General features: G+C 39.2%; 1 protein-coding gene across 1 annotated transcript in view; it reads left to right on the top strand.

Annotated features, from left to right (window-relative positions):
- ccbe1 (collagen and calcium binding EGF domains 1) overlaps positions 1-18838 on the top strand; it is a 110844-nt gene that overhangs the window by 60520 nt on the left and 31486 nt on the right. The window contains exons 3-4 of the mRNA XM_036587708.1: positions 16913-16965; positions 18621-18755. Coding sequence (XP_036443601.1) covers positions 16913-16965; positions 18621-18755 — 188 coding nt within the window. The remainder of the gene's footprint in view (positions 1-16912; positions 16966-18620; positions 18756-18838) is intronic.

Below are 18838 nucleotides of genomic sequence, written 5' to 3'. Positions count from 1 at the left end.
GAGGCGGGCAGTGAGAACCCAAACGTGAAATTTTAGCCCGACTTCAACACATATTTGGGAAACGACAATTGAACCCAACATGAGCCGGTGACCTGTTAGTAGAGTAGTCTTTGTGTCTTTAGTGTAGTGTGTTTACTTTAGGTCTGCATTCTGTGTGTGTGTATGTGTGTGTGTGTGTGTGTGTGTGTGTGTGTGTGTCTAGAGCTGTTAAAGGTAAGGGGACATAACTGAGGCCAAACTAATCTGAGTCTGTGGCCTGTAACTTAATCCTCATCTGCAAGAGGACTGAAATAAAGTGTGAAGGCTAACACTCACAGGTGCTTTTACACTGACTAATTAATCCAGACTCACATCACAGACGAGAGAGAGAGAGAGAGAGGGAGAGGGAGAGAGAGAGAGAGAGAGAGAGAGAGAATGTGGGATTACTTAGATCATGATAAGCAAAAAAGCAACCAACTTCTAAGACTGAACTTTGGAGGTGTGAAACAATATCCCTGCAGATTTCTTTTAAGAACTGAAAGCGAGTCTCCTGAAAAGAATGGAAGCTGTTCTTTTCTACTTTTTCCCTGAGGTCTCTGACTTCTGCACTGTACTGTATATTGTTCTCTAAAGAAGCTTTTAAATGGTTCTATATAGACTACGTGTCAAGCTCCAGTCCTGGTGGCCCAAAACACTGCGGACTTCAGCACGCTACCTCATTAAACACACCTGATTCAGCTGATCAGCTAATTAGCAAGGCCTTCATGAACTGAATTTAGAGGGTAAACGCTAATCTCCACAGCAAATTCACCTGGAAGGTCCCCAGTTTGACAAGCGTGAAATACACACCCATAAAGGGTTTCCGCTATTTTTACAAGGCATAGAACCTTTTTTGGTACTATATAGAGCTATTTTACTAAGAGACTGCAGTGCTTTTACCTCCTTTCAAACTCGGTTCTCTCTACACAACACTTGTGCTCGACTGGCAGGGAAAAGGCTGAAGGGCTTTTTATCATTATTAATAGTGTCTTTAATCTGTCTTAGTATTAGTCGGGTGTTTTCTAGCAGAACCATTGAACATGATTATTTTTATTAGCCTAGATTGCTAACATTTCTCATATTTAGCCTTTTTTGTCAATGACTATCATTGATTTCTGTCTGACAATGAGAAAAGTGTTGCAGTTCTAAATAAAACCTCTGTATTGTGTCTCGCTTTTACTAAAGATGTATTCCTCGCGAAGGGTGAATTCCATAATTTAAAATATTAACTAAACATCTGTTAATTTTTATTAAAATTACATTTTTGACAAGCATTTGTCTTGGACACCAAAATATATGTATAAACTATATAAACAAAAATGTTATCATTAGTGTTAAAATTAAACTGTGCAGGGCGGAGGCAGTCTAAGTACCAGAGGTAGACAGAGAAGCAGTGCAGTACAGTGCTGAGTGAGGGTATTTGATGGAGGTGAATGGGGGTCCTCCTGAGAGCAACTCACAACATCGAATGTGTTTAAGCGGTTTCAGTGTGCACTGACATACAGCTAATGAAGTAGCGTTAGCTTCAGCCAAAGAGAAATATTGATTGTGAAGTGTTTGAGTAAGAAGAGCAGACGTCTGCCTCCCACTTACAAACTGTTTTATTGATCACTGTCACGGCTTCTCTTTTCTCTTTCTCTGTTTCCTCTCTCTGTTCTCTGTTTTCTTTTTCTTTCTATTTTTCCTTTTTTTCTTTCTCTCTCTCTCTCTCTCTCTCTCTCTCTCTCTCTCTCTCTCTCTCTCTAGTGCATGGATCTGGTTAGTCAGAAGGTCTATTTCTCTTTGAGCAATTTGACCTCAGCTAATTTGTTTCAGCAGTGTTAAATCTCCAGAGTATGTGTGCACATCTGGAACTACAGCCCCCCAACATTACACCTTCAATACTACACCTTATACCTTAAACTTTACATCTTTACTATTACACCTTAAACATTACACTTTGAAAATTACTCCTTAAACATTACACCTTCAACATTACACTTTAAAAATTACACCTTAAATATTACATCTTAAACATTGTGCCTTCAACATTACATATTCAAAATTACACCTTGAAATTTACACCTTCAACATTACGCCTTAAAAATTACACCTTCCACGTTGCACCTCCAACAATTCACCTTCAAAATTACACCTTCAACATCACATCTTCAAAATTACACCTTCAGCATCATGCCTTCAACATCACAGCTACAAAATTACACCTTCATCATCATGCCTTCAACATCACATCTACAAAATTACACCTTCAACATCACATCTTCAAAATTACACCTTCAACATCACATCTTCAAAATTACATCTTCAACTTTACACCTTCAACATCACATCTTCAAAATTACACCTTCAATATCATGCCTTCAACATCACATCTACAAAATTACACCTTCATCATCATGCCTTCAACATCACATCTTCAAAATGACACCTTCAACATCATATCTTCAAAGTTACACCTTCAACATTACACCTTCAAAATTACACCTTCAACATCACAGCTTCAAAATTACACCTTCAACATCACAGCTTCAAAATTACACCTTCAACATTATACCTTCAACATCACGCCTTCAAAATTACACCTTCAACATTATACCTTCAAAATTACACCTTCAACATTATACCTTCAACATCACGCCTTCAAAATTACACCTTCAACATTATACCTTCAACATCACATCTTCAAAATTACACCTTCAACATCACGCCTTCAACATCACATCTTCAAAATGACACCTTTAACATCACATCTTCAAAATTACACCTTCAACATCATATCTTCAAAATTACACCTTCAACATCACGCCTTCAACATCACATCTTCAAAATGACACCTTTAACATCACATCTTCAAAATTACACCTTCAACATCAAGCCTTTCACAATTCACCCTCAGAATTACACCTTGAACATTGCACTTTATTACACTTTGAACATTACGCCTTAACCATTACACCATCACCATTACACCTTAAACATTACTTTAACATTATATCTTACCTTTTACCCCTTCAACATTACACCTTCAACATTACACCTTAAAATGACACCTTAAACATCACACCTTCAATATTGTACCTTCTTGTTCCTAGGGCACAACCTATCTGTCATCATGTTTGTTGCCATGCTAACACGAGAGACAGCAGTGATTGGTTAAGTGAGTTCATGTTACCTTAAGAAAGTTCACAAAAATCAAAACTGGAAGACATAAAAATGTTCAAATTAATTAATTCACATCCAAATAAATCCCGTATATAAGTCACGCTTGGTGTGTAAAGGCCTTAAGGATGGCTAACACACACTGTGAATCAACAGACAAGCTATAGTTTGTAACTATACACCAACGATGTGGAGCTACAGATAAGGCGCTTCTGATAAAGTGGATAAGCGTTGCTGACAGTGAGTTGCCTCTGTGTTTGTGTAAAGTGTGAATGTAAAACATGTATGAGAAGGTGAGAAACAGGAGTGTGTTTATGAACTGGTGTGTATGTGTGTGAGGACGGGCAGTGTGTAGAGAGACTTCTGTGCTAGATCAGCCTGACAGTATCTAACTGCTCTGATACAGGAGGGGCCCAACATTTGTTTGTGTCACCCTCAAATGCTTATCTTATTGACCTTATCTTTAGAGAGACAGGCCTCTGTTCCTCCCTGAATTACATTTTTCTTGTTTCTTTAAAGGGCCCATGTATTGGAAACCCAAATTTTCCCTTTTTTTTTTAAATAAAAGAACTTGGTATATTACCTAAACATTGCTAAAATTTTCAAAAGTTGCCTTCCCAGACGATACAGTTCATATATGGAAACAGAACTGCACAAACAACAGCCCATTTTAAAATCATTGTGATATTACAGTCATAAACACGTTTCTGTGACCACCCAGCTATAATATTTGATGCCTTAAAAATAGACCTGACTGTGTTTATAGTCAAAATGGCTGGATTTGTTGCCTAAAGTCCACAGTCTGCAGCTTCAGTTTTGATTTATTGGCCCATAAAACCGTGTACACAGCTTACAGATCAGCAGATTGCCTATGATCTGCACTCTCTATAAATCAGTACAGTAAACTAGTCCACCACAGGCTGAATATGACTGTAAACAATGTTCATTTCAGCCACAAATAAAGGTTGGACCTGTTTAGATAGATGAATTATGGCCTTACTGTGCATTTTAGGGCATACTATGTAACATGACGTTCAGATATTGTATGTTTACAATATCTGCTGAATGTTCAACTTTACTATATTATGAAATTCCTCTTTTGCAGAGTAGATGGTTAAATTTGTAGTATTTTGCAATTGTACTATTGCTGGATGTTGTAGCAGTTTACAAGTTTTTGAACCAGGAGTGGTGTCTAACATTACCAGTTAAGGGGAATGTGTCCATTGTTTTCACTCCAGTTGTGACTCACAAGTGAAAAGTATTGCAGAAGTTTATTTTATACATGCTTCTGGTGGTATTCCACTCAAAGCATAAGTAAACAATTGAGACTTAATAAGTCAAAATATTGAGAAAATAGGTCATGTGTTGCACCTAATCAGTCAAAGTTTGAACCTGAAACAAAACAGGATTATCTTATTTCTTCAAGCTGGTGGAAGCAGGCTTTCAAACAAAAAGCATGTGAGTCAAACATATTTATATCACTCTTCAGACGTTGATTACTAAATTGCGCCTGTTTTCACTTATATGGAAGTTCTAAGATAAATTGGCCACGCCTACCAATGCAAAGTGTCGACAGACTGTCGATAATTAGCACCTCAGTTAGTAAAGCTGCCTCTTGCTTATCAGCATGCAGACTGCAAATAAACTTGTGCTACAAAATAAAATATGCTGTCCCCAAAAAGGTGAGTAGAAGTTTCAGTTACAAGATAAAACAATTTAAGGCAACCTGCATCATATTTATAGTGTCATGTTGCATTTGTTTTTATTTATCAGTTTCCCACACGATAAAGAGGAACTGATGGGAAACCACGAGAGAATCAGGGATCGAAGTATAAACAGAACAGAGAATCAATAAATATCATCTCTAAAAATATTTTTCAGAAAAACTAGGCCTGGCAGAGTGCTGGATTCTCTGGGTGTGTTTGTGTGTTTAGATTGAGGCGGATCACAGCCTGTGTTTGTCCTGTACTGCTATATGTACAGGCAACACAGCTGTGAGGGGGGTGGGGGAGCTGGGTGGGGGGCACTATTTGGAAAATTGAGAGGCATGAGTGCTTTTACCACAGACACTCTGTATCTTACATTATCCTTGTATTTTATGATTTTCCACTTCATAATGTTTGTGGTTTTTTAAACCAAAAGACAGTCATAATTCATCTTTATTTGACCGTTTTCCAGGCTGTCTTAGGGGCTGTTTTTGTTTCTGTGTATGTAAATAAGCTCTGGACATTACCTGAAGCTGCTAGCCCATACCTGCATGATTTTATCTGGTGCACTGCCGCCACATGATTGGCTGGCTAGATAATTGTGTGCATGAGTGGGTGTACATTGTTCCTAATGAAGTGCTCGGTGAGTGTATGTTTGACATATATGTAAATATTAAAAATGGACACTATTACACATATGTCACCTATCAATGTCTGTGTATTTCAATATATTTCATATACATAGACATGAGCCGAAATATTATGACCACTCACAGATAAAACAGGTTATTACAGGTTATACCCTCAAAAGTGGCTACTATGGGCACACAAGTGTCAGAACTGGACCATGGAATAATACAAGAAGCGGCCCCAGTCCACTGACAACCAAATACGTATGTGCCGTTTACCTGGGGAAGTGATGGCACCAGGATGCACTGTGGGAAGAAGACAAGCCATTGGAGGGAGTGTGATGTTCTGAGCAATGTTCTGTTGGGAAACCCTCGGCCTGGGCATTCATGTGATCAATTTGATACCTGCCACTGACCTAAACATTGGTGAGGACCAGGTACAGCATTCATTGCAGCTGTATTTTCAGATGGCATTGCAGGATAATGCACCCTGCCACACTGCACACATTGTTCAGCAGTGGTTTGAAGAATGTGACAAAGAGTTCAGGGTATTGACCCGGCCTCTAAATTCCCCAGATCTCAACCCGGTCTAGTATCTGTGGGATGTGCTGGAACAAGAAGTCTGATCTGCAACGGGGATCTACTGCTAACTTCTCAGGGCCAGATATCTCAGGGCACCTTCAGAGGTCTTGTAGAGTCCATGCTTCGCTGGGTTGGAACTATTTTGCGAGCAACAGCAAATATGGGCAAATGCACAGGAACTTTGATGATTGCCAAGAGAAAAAGAGAAAAATCTCCTGGTGTGCATGTTGTACTTTGAAAGTCTAGAAGAAAATGTAAGGGGGAAATAGAATGGAAACGTAATTGAGCAAAACTAAGAGTATTTTCTAATTTGAATAATCAAATCTTTCAATATAACACGTAAAGACAATATTCAAGTGCACTTATTCAAGTAGTTTTCCAACCCTGTTCATCAGTGGTCTGCAGTCTCTTGGCTGGATATTTTAGTGAATGATAAATGGGGTAGAGGGGGGCTGCTAAATTGCTCACAACAGGTGGGCAACAGTCTGTAATTGTACACTTATATAGTGGACCTATAAAGTAGGAGGAGCTTATTACATGGACAGGGAATATGCCTCCCTGTGTGTCAGTGAATTTGTGAATATGAACAAGAAATGTGTGTGTGTGTGTGTGTGTGTGAGAGAGAGAGAGAGAGAGAGAGAGAGAGAGAGAGATTTGCTGAATCTGTTTGTGTGACCTGCTTTTCTACTCGTCAGATTTATTGTGATCTCTCTGCTGATTCTTTGCTGTGCTTGTCTGTTGGTTGTCCATCACACTGATCATATTTATGTGTTTTTAGCAGGCTTGCACTGTTAGAGACTGTGAGTTGCCCCAGGCCACCATGTGAATCTGTTTCCCGCTCTGGTGTCTGCCTTGTTCTAAGTATTTGTTACACTGCCCTTCAAAAGTCACCACAGTCACCACAGGGCCAGATGTGATCTCGTAGCAAGAATACACGTCTGGGAACAACTTGTGAAACTTTTGGTGATGGATTGCTGCCACTAACAAGGGTACACCCCCTCTAAATCCAGCCCCCAAATTCCTCTAGTCCATGCTCCTTTAACATCGGGAGTACAATCAATAACACAAGTAAATCAAGCCAGCAAACACTACTGTTAGCTAGAAGAACTGTCTTTCCCTTGCAAAAGGTACACCTAGTCTTAGCAAAGCAATTCGGAGATCTAACTCCAAGAAGGGATAGCTAAACTGGAAGATCTCTTGATTCTCATTTTTTAACTCCTTCATGAGGGTAGATCTTTCAGCACTGGCAATGTTGTTTCATTGTAAATCACTTTTTTGTTACAAATCATACATTAGACTTTGTTTTCCTTGATGTCCCCTGAAAAATACAGCCAATATTTTGATGTATGTGTTGTGGAAGTATGCATTTCTCATCCAGGCTGTCTAGTCAGCAATAGCAGTATATCACACACTCTGTGTGTGTGCCGACTTGAATGTCTCTAGGTGGAATCACATCCAAAGCTTTGGAGTCAACGCACAATTCTCAAATGCCTGGAATAAGAGAATCCACTCTTTCTGGGATCGACTCTGAGCCCTAACCATGAGAAAATCTGGCTTAAATGTAGCTGGAAACTAAGACTTATTAGACTGGAAGCAAACTGAGTGTGAAATTTCCAAACCAATGTAATGCATTATGAAGGCAGACCTCAAATATGATCATCTTAAGTGAAGAGCTTCAATTAAAAATGGCTCGTTTTAGATGTAGTAGTTTTCAAAGCTGAAACACTGGAGCTGTATTGGCCAACACTCAACGTTTCAACATTGGTGTTTATTTTTAAAAATGAGAAAAGCAAAGCACTCTACTGTTTTCACAGTGCGCAGTGGTTGCGTGCATAGTGTTTATGCCTGTCTTTGGTCATGCGTGTATTTCGTTGTGCACTTTTATTAAACCAGAACGTTTCGAAATGCAAAACAGCCAACCCTGCAAAAACACACACATGCTCTCCTCCATCAACACCCACACTTCTGTAGATTTGTTTCTCTCTTGAGCTTCTATCTGCTTCTCCACTCTTTCATCCCTCCCCCTCTCTCTCAGTAGCGCTGAGTTAGAGCGGCCGGGCTGCTCTAGAAGCTCTGTGGGGTTTTTATGTTTTTTATGCTTATTGCTTCCCTGTTCTGTACCCAGTTTAGTCTCCACACAGGACCCTCTCAGCCTCTAAATCACACTCCCTTTACCGACTCAGTTCAGACACACACTGTGCTCTAAACGATCCCCTAATCACTGTTCCCTACATTGGAGAATCAGGAACGCCATATAGCACATGTTTATAGGGAACAGCAATTGTCCACTAACCACGGTTCTCTATATTAGAAAAGACTGGACCACCATACAACACTGTTCATTATGAATATGAATTCATGATTTCATTCAGCAATTTTATACACTAACATTACACAACTTTGTGACAGGATACTTATTGCGTTGTATAAGAAGAAATGAGTTTTATAGGTGTTCTGTCTTCACATTTACACACTGTAGCAGTGCATTGTGAGATTGTAAGAGTGTAGTGGATACCCTCCACTATGTTTTTGGACCACTACAAAATGTCAAACTCTCAAATAGTTCACTACATACTAAACAGGGCAAAGTTTCAGACATAGCTCAAAAATACACTGTTTAGTGAATAAGACATGGTTTCAGACAAAGCTCAAAAAAAGAAAGTGCACTACATAGTGAATAAGGCATGATTTCATATATAGCACAAAAGAGTGCACTATATAGTTAATAAGGCATGGTCTCTGACAAAACACAAAAAATACACCATCTTGTGAAAAGTGCATGGTTTCAGACAAACCCCAAAAAGGAAACGTGCACTATATAGTGAATAGGGCATTATTTCTGACCTAGTTCAAAATAGTGCACTAAATAGTGAATAGGGCAAAGTTTCAGACATAGCTCAAAAATACACTGTATAGTGAAAACGACATGGTTTTGGACAAAGCCAGAGAAAGAAAAGTGCCTTGAATAGTGAATAGGGCAAGATTTTAGACAAAGCCCGAAAATAAAAAGTGCACTGTATAGTAAACAGAGCATGGTGTGTGGTGTGTAACTCTGGTCCTGGAGGGCCAGTGTCCAGCACAGTGTGAAGGTTTTCCCACTCAAACACACCATCTAAACCTGGCAATTAACAGATCAGTGTAATCAGGTGTGTTTAAACAGGTAAATCACCAAACTGTGCTGGACACCATCTCTCCAGGACTGTGCACCTCTGCAGTAGGTCATTGTTTCAGACATACCACAACATTGGATAAGGCATAGTTTAGTTCAAAGTTCAAAATAAAGCACTATATAGAGAATAGGTTATGTTTTTGCAAAGAGTGCAAAACAGTGCACTTCAAAGTAAATATGTCCTACTTTTGGACATAGCTCAAAATACAGCACTATATAGTGAACCATTTGTAGTTTCAGACATAGCCCAAAACATTGGACGATATAATGAACAGGGGATACTTTTGAACCCAAAGGACTGCACTGGTAAATAGGGAATAGTGTTGGACATAGCCCAAAATAGTGCACTATTATATATAGTGAACAGGGCATACTTTTAGACACAGCCCAAAATAGTACACTAAATAGTGAATTATACTTGTAGATATTGCTCAGAATAGTGCACTATATAGTGAACAGGGCATACTTTTGGACACAACCCAAAATGGTACACTACTTAATGAATTATACTTGTAGATAATATTTAGAATAGTGCACTATATAGTGAACAGGGCACACTTTTGGACATAGCTCAAAAAAATGCACTATACATTCAACAGGGCATGCTTTTAGACAGAGCCCTAAATAGTAGACTATATAGTGAATATACTATATAGTGAGCTCTAAATAGTGCATTATATCGTGAATAAGGTATAGTTTAGGATGTAGCCCAAAATAATGCACTAAATAGTGAACTGAGCATAATTTCATCCAAAGCCCCAGCCAGTTTGTAGGTGGACCATACCGTCACCATATGTTTGTGCCCCACTGAACCACAGCTTATGGCAGTGATTATGGTGGAAATTAAAAGAGAGCTCATTAGTCAAACTAGTTGTGGCCATTACATGAATATAGCTAATACATAATAGGAAATTTATTCCCACCAATCAGCTGCATGTTAGCTGCGCGCCTGAACCATGATATACTTTCCTCAAACTGTGTCGAGTTATTCAGTAATCTCAACAAACCTACTTATGTAGTTTCCCACACTATATGTCACTGTTATCTATAAACATTGACAAAAGTATGTCACATAACCAAAAACAGTAATATCAGCCAGCAGGAAGTCCGAGTTTAGTCAGTACTTAAATGTTCCTTTATTATAGGCGGGTCTATTTAGTGTCTAAGAGAAACTTTATTTCAGACTTTATTCTCTGGTCTGAAGCCTGACTGTGAGAACGTGATGTGAAGCGTTGAAAAATCAGGGGTCATTCTGTATATTACTGCGTTCTCAGGGTGAAAGTGCTGATAAGGAATTATTTGTCTGCTCTGATGTCTTAATGAATTCCATCATAGAACAGAAGGAGTCCTGAATCAGCACTGAACTTTAAGGTGTGTGATCCAGTCAGTGCATGAGAGCCAAGAGGACACACTGCTTGCATTTGAAAGGAGCTTTGATGTTATGCATGAACTAGACTGTAATAGCATAGCGTATTATATAGTATCATTCACTGAAAGCCTCTTAATTCAGTATGAACATGTATTAAAATACATTGAATTTGGAATAAAAAAGTACTAATTTTAATGCTGATATGACAAAAAAAAAAACAACTCTAGCCCCCCACGGACCACCCCGTATTCTTATATATTAGCTCATGGCTAGCGAACTATTATAAAATATTGATTCTTTTATAATGATGAATGCTCTAGTCCTACTCCCAACAGTGTTTATCACAAAAAAAACAAAAACAAAAGAAAGTTCATGAATGTGGTGTTCAGTAAGTTGTGAAACGAAACCCTACATATATACTGTACAGCTCTGTCCTGGAAACATTTAAAAATTTCTGTTTTCTGCTGTAGCGTCCTACCAATTATTTGAAGAATGTGAAGCTGAAAGAGACTAAAATATTAAAATTTTTAATATGTTTAGCTGCTACAAAACAGTGATTTCAAGTGATTCCAAACAAAATGAATGAGTGTTTGTTTGTGTGTATAGGAAATGTAAACTCCAGACAGTTCAAAACTCTGCTGCTCGTCTCCTCACTTACACCCGGTCACATCACCACATTACACCTGTTCTCCAAAACTTCCACTGGCTTCCCATAAACTATCGTATTCAGTTTAAGATCCTTCTTCTCACTTACAAAGCTCTCAACAATCTCGCTCCTTCCTATCACTCCGATCTTCTCTAATCCTACAAACCTACACGCGCTCTCCGCTCTTCTACCGCTGGTCTGCTCACCATTCCCTCCTCTAAACTCCGCAGCTTTGATGATCGTACATTTTCCAGAGTAGCTCTGCGCCTCTGGAACTCTCTCCCTTCTCATATTCAGCAGTCTGATTCTCTGTCCTCATTTAAATCCAACCTCAAAGCACATCTGTTCTGTCTTGCATACAATCTTCCCCTATCCTAAACTGTTAGAGCTCATGTCAGTTCGTCATCTGTGCTGTGAATATGTATCTCTGTCTCTGCTGTGTCATCTGTTTGTATGTTGTTATGTATTTGTTTCTTGTGCCACTATGTAATCTGTAAGCATCTTTGGGTCCTACAAAAGCGCTATTCAAATGTCACGTATTATTATTATTATTATTATTATTATTATAGTATGAACCTATGTACATGATAACTTTGTAATACATTTTATTGTTTTGTTATTTGTATGAGCAGTAACACATTCACAGATAGGTTATATAGATTTTAGCATTTTAACGATGCTGTATGGTCATTTTTAATTAGGCCTTCCCCTTTTTAAATACAGGCATTTGTTACTCATTAGCATTAACAGATGTGCGTGTTTGAAGTGTATAAGGTCTCTATAATTAAATTTGAGTTCCACCTGTTTTGCTGATTTTTTTTAATGGCTTTGAACTAAGAGCACTGCCTTTACCAGGCCATTAAGAAATGATTAGTGTGCTTTAATTTCCTCAGGCTGCTCTCTTCTGCTCTTTTTTCTGTGTGTGCATGTGTGTGCATGTGTGTGCATGTGTGTGTGTGTGTGTGTGTGTGTGTGTGTGTGTGTGTGTGTTTGTGCATGCATGCGTATACACCGACCAGCCATTCACACCTACTTGTTTCTACACTCTTTATCCATTTTATCAGCTCCACTTACCATATAGGTGCACTTAGTAGTTCTACAATTACAGACTGTAGTCCATCTGTTTCTCTTTCTCTGTCACCCTGTTCTTCAAAAGGTAGGACCCCCAAAGGACCACCACAGAGCAGATACTATTTGGGTGGTGGATCATTCTCAGCACTGCAGTAACACTGACGTGGCGGTGGTGGTGTGTTAGTGTGTGTTGTGCTGGTACGCATGGATCAGACACAGCAGTGCTGCTGGAGTTTTTAAACACTGTGTCCACTCACTGTCCACTCTATTAGACACTCCTACCTTGTCAGTCCACCTTGTAGATGTAAAGTCAGAGACGATAGCTTATCTGTCGCTCCACAGTTTGTGTTGGTCATCGTCTGGTCCTTCGTTAGTGGACACAGGATGCAGGAAGTTCATGAAAGTGGTGTTTAATAAATTGTGAAACAAAACCCTACATATGTACTGTACAGCTGATCTGGAAACATTTCAAAAATTTCCATTTTCTGCTGTAGCGTCCTACTAATTATTTGAAGTATGTGAAGCTGACAAAGACTAGCATATTAAAAACGTTTTATATGTTTAGCTGCAACAAAAACAAAATGAACGAGTGTATGACTGTGTGTATGCGTACGGAAAATGTGTGTTTATGTGTAAATACAATGTTTTGTGAGTGATGTCTGTGTGAATCTCTTCAAGTGTAGTCTATATGATATGCGGCTCTATATCCAGTATTATTCTCATAAGCCACGGCTTCAGCTTCAGTGTGAAAGCACACAGTAACTGCAGTATGAAGAGGCTTTAATCACATATTACATAACTGTGATTGGCTCCAACATTCACCCCTATATAATAAATGTATGTAGTCAAGACATTTATATGAATATGAAACAAGCCAACCACCAGCCTGTGTGTATGCATGTATGTGTGTGCATGCGTGTGTGTGTGTGTGTGTGTGTGTGTGTGTGTGTGTGTAGAACATACAGGAATTTCAGCACACATCAAACAAGCCCATAATTTTTTCCCCTGTGAATTCGACCACCTAAGGAGCTGAAGTTCAAACCATACTGAGCTGAAACGACTAGCACAGGTCTCACTGCTTTTAATGCTTTCGAAGCCAAACCTTTGCAAGACCCTCACGGTTCATTTCATCATCGTACTAGAACTAGAGCTAGAGTCTCTGAATCTGGAACACTTTGGTTTGTGTAGTAATTTTGGCACCAGTGGCCAAATTCCTTCTTGTGTTTGCCACTAACACTAGTCACTCCTGGTTGTACGTAACTTTACCTCCAGAATCCAACATCTCACATAGAATCATAGTCTGACTTTTGCCAGAAAACAAAAGCTTAAGAAGGTAAACTACCTGCTTAACATGGGTTTGTTTACTTGGTGCAGCCATAGCTACAATACCTTCAAAATGTCATATTACATTACATATTTTAACTTCATTAAGATTCATTAAGACATTATTGTATGTTTTTTTTTTTTACTTATTTCATGCATTTTAAAAAATTTCCAGAAAATATATATTTTTAAAAATGACAGCTTACGTCATTGAATATTACGGTAATATAATTGATTTTGTTGAAACACCACCTTTAGATCAATGCAGTCTTACCCTTTTTTGTATTAATTAGATAGATAGATAGATAGATTGATTGATTGATTGATTGATTGCTTTATTAATCCCAGAGGGAAAGTCGTCTATTACAGCAGCACAGAGTACAGTAAAGAGCAAAACAACAGCAAAAGTATTGACATACTGTTATACAGATGCGTAAACAGAAGCAGTAAAGATGTATAATAAAATAAACTAAAACAATCATAAAATATAATGTGCAGTACAACAATAAGTAAGTAAAATCACATAAATATTATGCAGATGAAAATGCAGTGGTCCATGTCACGTCCAGTGGATGAACAGAATGACTTAACACTGTAAACAATAACATATGTTAATAGTTGTGCACTATGCCTGGGGTATAAATAAGTGGCAGTGCAATATGCAATATACATGGATGTATTAACAAAATGGCTGTGCATAGTAAAGAGTAGAGACACATAATGTCCAGTTGGTGTTCAGTGAGTCAGTCCTGTCAGTAGGTCAACACAGTTAACTGAGTAATACTAACTGAATAATAAGTGTGTGGTTGAAGGGGTTCAGTCTGTTTTGAGAGTGTGTGAAGGCTCAGTGTGAGCTGCGTCTGTGGGCTGCCTTTTTGCTGCTGCTCTGTTCTGACTGTGCAGATTGAGTTGTGGTGAGCTATGCTGGATGCTGAAGTAATTTCAGATCCCATAAGTTTGTGAGTTCTGATTAGTGTGCTGGAAGTGCTGCCAGTTCCGTGTCAAGGCCGGATTTCACTGAACACGATGAAAATGGAAAACGGGACACGAAAAAAAGAGAACGGAGGGTCCATATATATCCAGCTGAGGTTTGATTTATTCAGAAACTGATGCTGCTGGGCCTGTGGCAGGCCAGATTGGCAAAGATGTTTGTTACAGTCTGTTAAGGTCATTAAAGTTTCAGTGTGTCAATCAGGTCAAACTAGAGCTACACTGCCTGTGTTACTTGGTAGACGATGCAGGAGACTAGGAAGAAGGATGCAAGTGCAAGCTTGAAGATGAGGGTGGTGATGCGTGACAGGTCACCACAGGTAGTTGGTACTGCACCAGAGGGGGTCTCATAGATCCCAGGTCAACCCTTAAGATCTATTCCGGATGCGGGGCTGAGCCTCATCGCACTGAAATTAAATCATTCATCATTAAAGAATGATGGAGGCAATTAAAATACGTTATTGCACACACCAACCAGGAAGTACCCCTGGGGTCTGTCTGCACACATGCCTGCGTGTACATTATACCATTTCAGAAGACTGATGTAATTCTGATCTGTAAATGAAATGCAGGTTATGCTTTCTCCCAAGCTGAGGATTCTTCTGTGGAACTGATGAGTAATACTCTCTGAAATGTGTTTTATAACTTTTGTCCTTGTCGAAGCGTTAGACGTACGTGTTCTAAAACATTGGACCTGTGCTACGTTGCTGTATTTTTCTTATGTGGAAAGCAAAGTTGGCCCCTAAGGATGACTTCAGGGAGCCACATGGGAGGTGAAGGCCAGAAAAGCTCTGCGACAGGCCAGAAAAAGCACACACACTCTTTCTGCTGTTTGTCTCGGTGCAGAGATGGTTATGACATGCAGGGTTTGGATGATGTGGAAGCAGCAGAAGAACACAGTCACACTACTCCTTTAAAATCCTGGCCTATTGCATCCTAAGGCTTATTGTTTAGTAAATACATAACCTACAATCTAACTCATCTAGTTATTCTTAAGTTATAGAAACGTGAAATAGAAGTTATGGCCATTTAAGAGCTATATAATTCACTGTCCACTGTCTGGTTAAATCTTGTATCATTCTCTGCAGAATGCTGGTACCCTACTGTAAATGTACAGTAACTTACTGGCAACTGAGTTGCAGTAAAATTCCAGTAAATTAGTACAAGAAGATATCAAAGATTTTACAGTTTCACACTGTAATTTTATGGCTAGATGGGCACAATTTTTTAAGTTATATATTGTATCATATTTACAGGAGTGTTACTGTTAAGCTTCATCACCTGTCTATAAAGCACTTTGAGCTAAAGCACCAGTATGACTGTAAAATATCATTACTGTAAAATATTAACTATAATTTTACTGCAACTAGTTGCAAGTAATTTACTGTAAAATTACAGGTAAAATTTTTAACAGTGGCAGTCAAACAAGAACAGGAAGTCAAGTGAAAAAACAGGAGGTTCCAAAACTGGAGTTTAAAATTATTTAAAGCTACATGGAAAACAAGACCCCCCCAACAACTACCTGGAAGACCTGGTAGACCACCAAAACTGTCCCTATCAGATAAACAGTACCTAAAGCTTTCATCTTTGAGAGAGAGGAGAAAATCAAACTGCTTCAGATCTGAAGACAACCACAGGTGTTTCTGTCCATCCTTCCACTGTGAGAAGACAACTCAGCGCTGTGGGTCTGAAAGGATGTGTAGCTGTTCAAGAAGAACCTCACTGAGAAAAGGAAATAGACAAAAGAATAAGAACATTTGCATCAAATAAAGAAGGGTTCTCAGAACAGTGGACTGACCACCCCAGAGTCCAGACCTCATCACTGAATGTGTTTGGGATTACTTGGATCGTGAGAAGCAGAAAATGCAACCAACTTCTAAGACTGAACTTCAGAGGTGTGGAAAAATATCCCTACGGATTTCTTTGAGCAAGTATTCCGAAAAGAATGGAAGCTGTAATAAAGGCAAAGTGTGGACAAACTAAGTATTTTTCTGTTAAAGATGTGAAATTAAATAAACGAAGGATGGTGTGTGACTTTTGCACGGTACTGTATGTTGTTGGAAACACCACAGAAATAAAATTGAATTCAGTGGAATAACAGCTTCTGTTTATCACCAAAGAACATGCATGTCTTTCTTGCTCCACCCCTTTAAAGGTAACTTGGTGACTCAGCTAATGTACTTCACATACAGCATTTCAATTCACTCCATGGATCTCATTTCTTTTCTTTGGTTTTCTATGTGTTTTTAGGAAAAAGTGCTGTGGGGGCTTTAAGTTTGTCCTGGGCCAATGTATTCCAGAAGGTAGGAACTAACTCTCTCTCTCTCTCTCTCTCTCTCTCTCTCTCTCTCTCTCTCTCTCTCTCTCTCTCTCTCCTTCTCTCTCTCCTTCTCTCTCTCTCTCTGTTTCTCTTTTCTCTCTCTCTGGTTTGGAGACTATGCAGCTGAATTTGGAAACATTTTTCCCTCACGTCCCATAGGCATCCTAAATGGAAAAGCCCCTTTAAAAAAACTCCTCAGTTCCCCTTCTGTTGCCTTAACCTTTTCGGACCACCTAAAATAGGCTGGCAGCGTCTGCTCAGACATAACGATTGGGTGATTGCGATTAGCGTGGGATGTCTGCAGTGGGAATACATCCATAAAATTAACACATGAACAACATAACTGTCTCTCAGATCCATGGGTGTGGATTAGGGGTTTAAACCGCTAATGTGATTTTGCTCATAACTGTCAGCGGACATGCCAAGTTCTGCCACACCATGAACAATTTACACAGTGTGTGTGTTAGTGGTTTGTTTTATGTTCCTCTATGAAGCAGTTTAATGCTTATTTTCTGTCAGGCTGAACTGCTGTCCTCACCTGCTCCGACATCTCTGATGAGAAACACAGAGCTGTAGTCTGTAGCTGGGGTCCACATTCTTTCCCAGAGTCAGATATAGATATAGAGCCACAAGCTACGCTACAACCGTCTGGCTGTACCACTGATATGACAGTATTAGGAATGCACTGATATGGCTTTTCTGAACTAAACATGGGACTTGATAATTTAGACCTTGTTGTGGCTGATATCAATGCTAATAACCAATACTAAGCAAACAATTATTATTATTTATAAGTGTTTTCAAGTCGCTATCAACTCCTGGCGACCATATGGATAGTGTTCCTCCAGAATGTCCTGACCTGTTTAGGTCTTCAGGCTTCTTAATGGCTTGTTATCCATCCATCTTGTTGGTGGTCATTTTCTCCTTTCACCTTCAACTGTTCCAAGCGTAATTGTCTTTTCCAAAGAACTGGTTCTTCTCATAATATGTCCAAAACATATGTCCAAAGCTTCAGTTTGGTTATCTGGGCTTCCAGTGAGAAGTGAGGTCTGATTTAGCCAAGCATTCATTTGTTGCCATCCAAAGCACTCTTAAAAGTCTTTGCCAACATCACAGTTCAATGGCGTCATAATTGTCCTGTCCCACTTTTTCATTGTCCATTCATAGAACCACAGAACAGACCACAGCTTGGACAATTCATTTATAGAGACAAATCATTACATTTGAAGATCTTTTCAAGCTTCTTCATCCTTGTTCTGGTTGGAGTCTCTGTTCTTTGTTCTTTAACTTTCCTTCTATCATTACATGTTCAGCATAAAGGTTGAACAAGTATGGTGATAGTGGGCAGCCTTGTCTTACTCCTTTGCTGAGGAATCAGTCTGTTTGTCCATTTTACTGAAAAGTTGTGTAGTGGGGATGGAGGTTAGGGGGTCACGCTGCAGAGGCTGGTGCCCATCATCCGTATTAATCATCCATGTCCGACTGTCTGAGTGCCTCTTTGTTGTAAACTTGTGCTAGTTAAGAAAAACAGAATACAAATTAAAGTGTGCTGAACTGGCTCTGCCCTTTACAACATGTCCAGATTCTTAATTACAGTTTATTTGAGCAGGAAAGTGTTGTATTTTTATTTGTGTGTAGATTATGATGTGTGTGCTGGTGCCCCCTGTGAGCAGCAGTGCACTGATCACTTTGGTCGTGTGGTCTGCACCTGTTACACCGGTTACCGCTACGATCGAGAGCGCCATAGAAAACGAGAGAAACCCTACTGCCTGGGTAAGTCACCGTCACGCTTCTGTCTGCACAGTACAGACCATTAAACACTTAGTAATGCTTTTGTTATACTATTTTCCAACACT

Source organism: Colossoma macropomum, unplaced genomic scaffold (genome assembly GCF_904425465.1).
Source record: "Colossoma macropomum unplaced genomic scaffold, Colossoma_macropomum, whole genome shotgun sequence".
NCBI lineage: Eukaryota > Metazoa > Chordata > Actinopteri > Characiformes > Serrasalmidae > Colossoma > Colossoma macropomum.
This window is presented reverse-complemented; position numbering and strand designations above follow the sequence as displayed.